This window comes from Myotis davidii, unplaced genomic scaffold (assembly GCF_000327345.1).
Source record: "Myotis davidii unplaced genomic scaffold, ASM32734v1 scaffold1111, whole genome shotgun sequence".
Classification (NCBI taxonomy): domain Eukaryota; kingdom Metazoa; phylum Chordata; class Mammalia; order Chiroptera; family Vespertilionidae; genus Myotis; species Myotis davidii.
Genome location: NW_006283030.1, coordinates 237,524 through 239,744, shown reverse-complemented (window position 1 = coordinate 239,744; position 2,221 = coordinate 237,524). Strand labels below are relative to the sequence as shown.

General features: G+C 34.5%; 1 protein-coding gene across 1 annotated transcript; it reads left to right on the top strand.

The window, feature by feature from the left end:
• The first annotated feature begins 639 nt into the window (after positions 1 to 639).
• On the top strand, positions 640 to 1,815 carry FAM46D (family with sequence similarity 46 member D). The gene has a single exon (XM_006753360.1). It carries the CDS (start codon positions 640 to 642, stop codon positions 1,813 to 1,815), a length of 1,176 nt encoding a protein of 391 aa, XP_006753423.1.
• Positions 1,816 to 2,221: the final 406 nt, after the last annotated feature.

Here is a 2,221-nt window from a genome sequence, read left to right as displayed (position 1 = left end):
CAGTCTCTATGCCAGCTCCACCTTTGGTTCTTGGGTATCAGGGTTCTCTCCTGTGAGTTTTCCATTGATTATTCAGGAAGCCTTCTCATATTTCAGTTGTAATTCCAGCTTGTTCCTGGGAGCATGACCACGCAGCATCCTCCTACTCTGCCGCCATTTTTAATCTCTCTATATATTGCTTTTGAACATAATTTCATCGTTATGCTATTCTGTCAGATATGCTATCTTGATCTCACTTTAAATTCATGACAGTTAACCTCAGTGATGTATTATGATTATCTTATGAACAAAATTTTAACACCAAACAAACACAATCATAATATTTTCATGAATAAATAATGAGAAAGGCCATCATTTTACATAAAAATAATTATAATTCTAACAAATCCCTGAGAGTGCCTGTTTGCATGCAGTAATGGTTCTAACAATTTTGGCATAATCAAAATGGCTTTATTTCCTGTATAGATTTAATTGCAATTAGATACATTGATAATTTACTTTCTAGTTTTAATGTTATTTATTTTGAGGGCAAGTCTATTTTTAACTTTTTCATATGCTTTGGGTATAACACTGATATCAAGATGCTAACATTTCTTCTCAATATTTTGCTTGCTTTCTAGTTGACCTACTGACTTCAAAATGTCTGAAGTTGGATTCAGTAATCTGACATGGGATCAAGTTATAGTACTGGATCAAGTGTTAGGTGAAGTAATTCCAATTCATGGAAGGGGGAATTTCCCCACATTGGAGGTAAAACCCAAACATATCATAAATGTTGTCAAAGATCAATTGATAGCACACGGAATTATTGTTAAAGATACCCGGTTGAATGGTTCTATTGCAAGTTACATACTTGCAAGCCGCAATGGAATCATCTATAAGGATCTGGATGTTATTTTTCGTGTTGAACTACCAAATGATAACAAATTTCAAATTGTTAAGGATGTAGTTCTAGGTTGTCTACTTGATTTTTTACCAAAAGGTGTAAAAAAGGAAAATATTACCCTAACGTTCATGAAAGAGGCATATGTGCAGAAGATGGTCAAAATTTGCAATGACCACGATCGATGGAGTCTCATCTCTCTTTCAAACAACACTGGGAAGAATGTAGAGCTAAAATTTGTGAATTCACTCAAACGGCAGTTTGAATTTAGTGTAGATTCTTTTCAAATCTGTTTGGATAACATGTTAGAATTCTACAATGTCAAAAATGCTAAGTTAACCCAAAAGTCATATCCTGTTGTGGTAGTTGAAAGCCTATATGGAAACTTTCAAGAAGCAATGACGCATTTACAATACAAGCTTATATCTACCAGAAAACCTGAAGAGATTAGAGGTGGTGGCCTTCTGAAGTACAGCAACTTGCTGGTTCGTAACTTTAAGCCAGTTAGTGAAGCAGAAATCAAGACCCTTGAACGTTACATGTGCTCTAGATTTTTCATTGATTTTCCTGATGTAGTGGAACAGCAAAGGAAGATTGAATCGTACCTACACAACCATTTCATAGGTGAAGAAAAAAGCAAGTATAACTATCTTATGACCTTGCGTGGAATTGTGGATGACAGCACCGTTTGCCTCATGCGTAATGAAAGAAGACAGACAATCGATATGATTACCAATATGGCTTTAAAAGTACTAGGAGCACACAATATTCTACCCAATACAAGCAATGTAACTTGCTTTTATCAACCTGCTCCATACTTTTTTCCTAGGAGAGGGTATTCTTCTTTTTATATGGTACCTGGACCACCAGCACCTGTTTTTTTTCAGCCATTCCTGCCATGGCACCCTAATGTGCCAAATGGTATGGTTTAAAAAACACACATGCAACTGAAACTTGCTTTAATTAAACACCTCTTAAAAGCAAGTTTACAAATTCCATAAAATTTAAGATCTATTATTATTTGTATGGAGTTACCAACTATTTTTCATTGATTATAACAGCATAGTAAATAAAATATCATCTGTGAACTGACCACTTCAAATAATTTTCAAAGATTATTAGCTATAATACCTTTCAAATGTTGTGGACCACTTAAAATGATTTTCAAATCTTACCACTTAATGACTTTCAGATTTGCTGTGATAAATACATTAGAGATGCCTGCATTCTGATTAAAGTATAAAAGAACAGACTCGTGATTTCAATCCAGAGATAGACAAATGCCAACATTCAGTCAATTCCTTTATGTTCGCTTCATTGGTAGCTGAAAGCCTATAT

Coding starts and splice junctions, on each gene's coding strand:
- FAM46D (XM_006753360.1), top strand. CDS start 640: ATGTCTGAAGTTGGATTCAGTAATCTGACATGGGATCAAGTTATAGTA.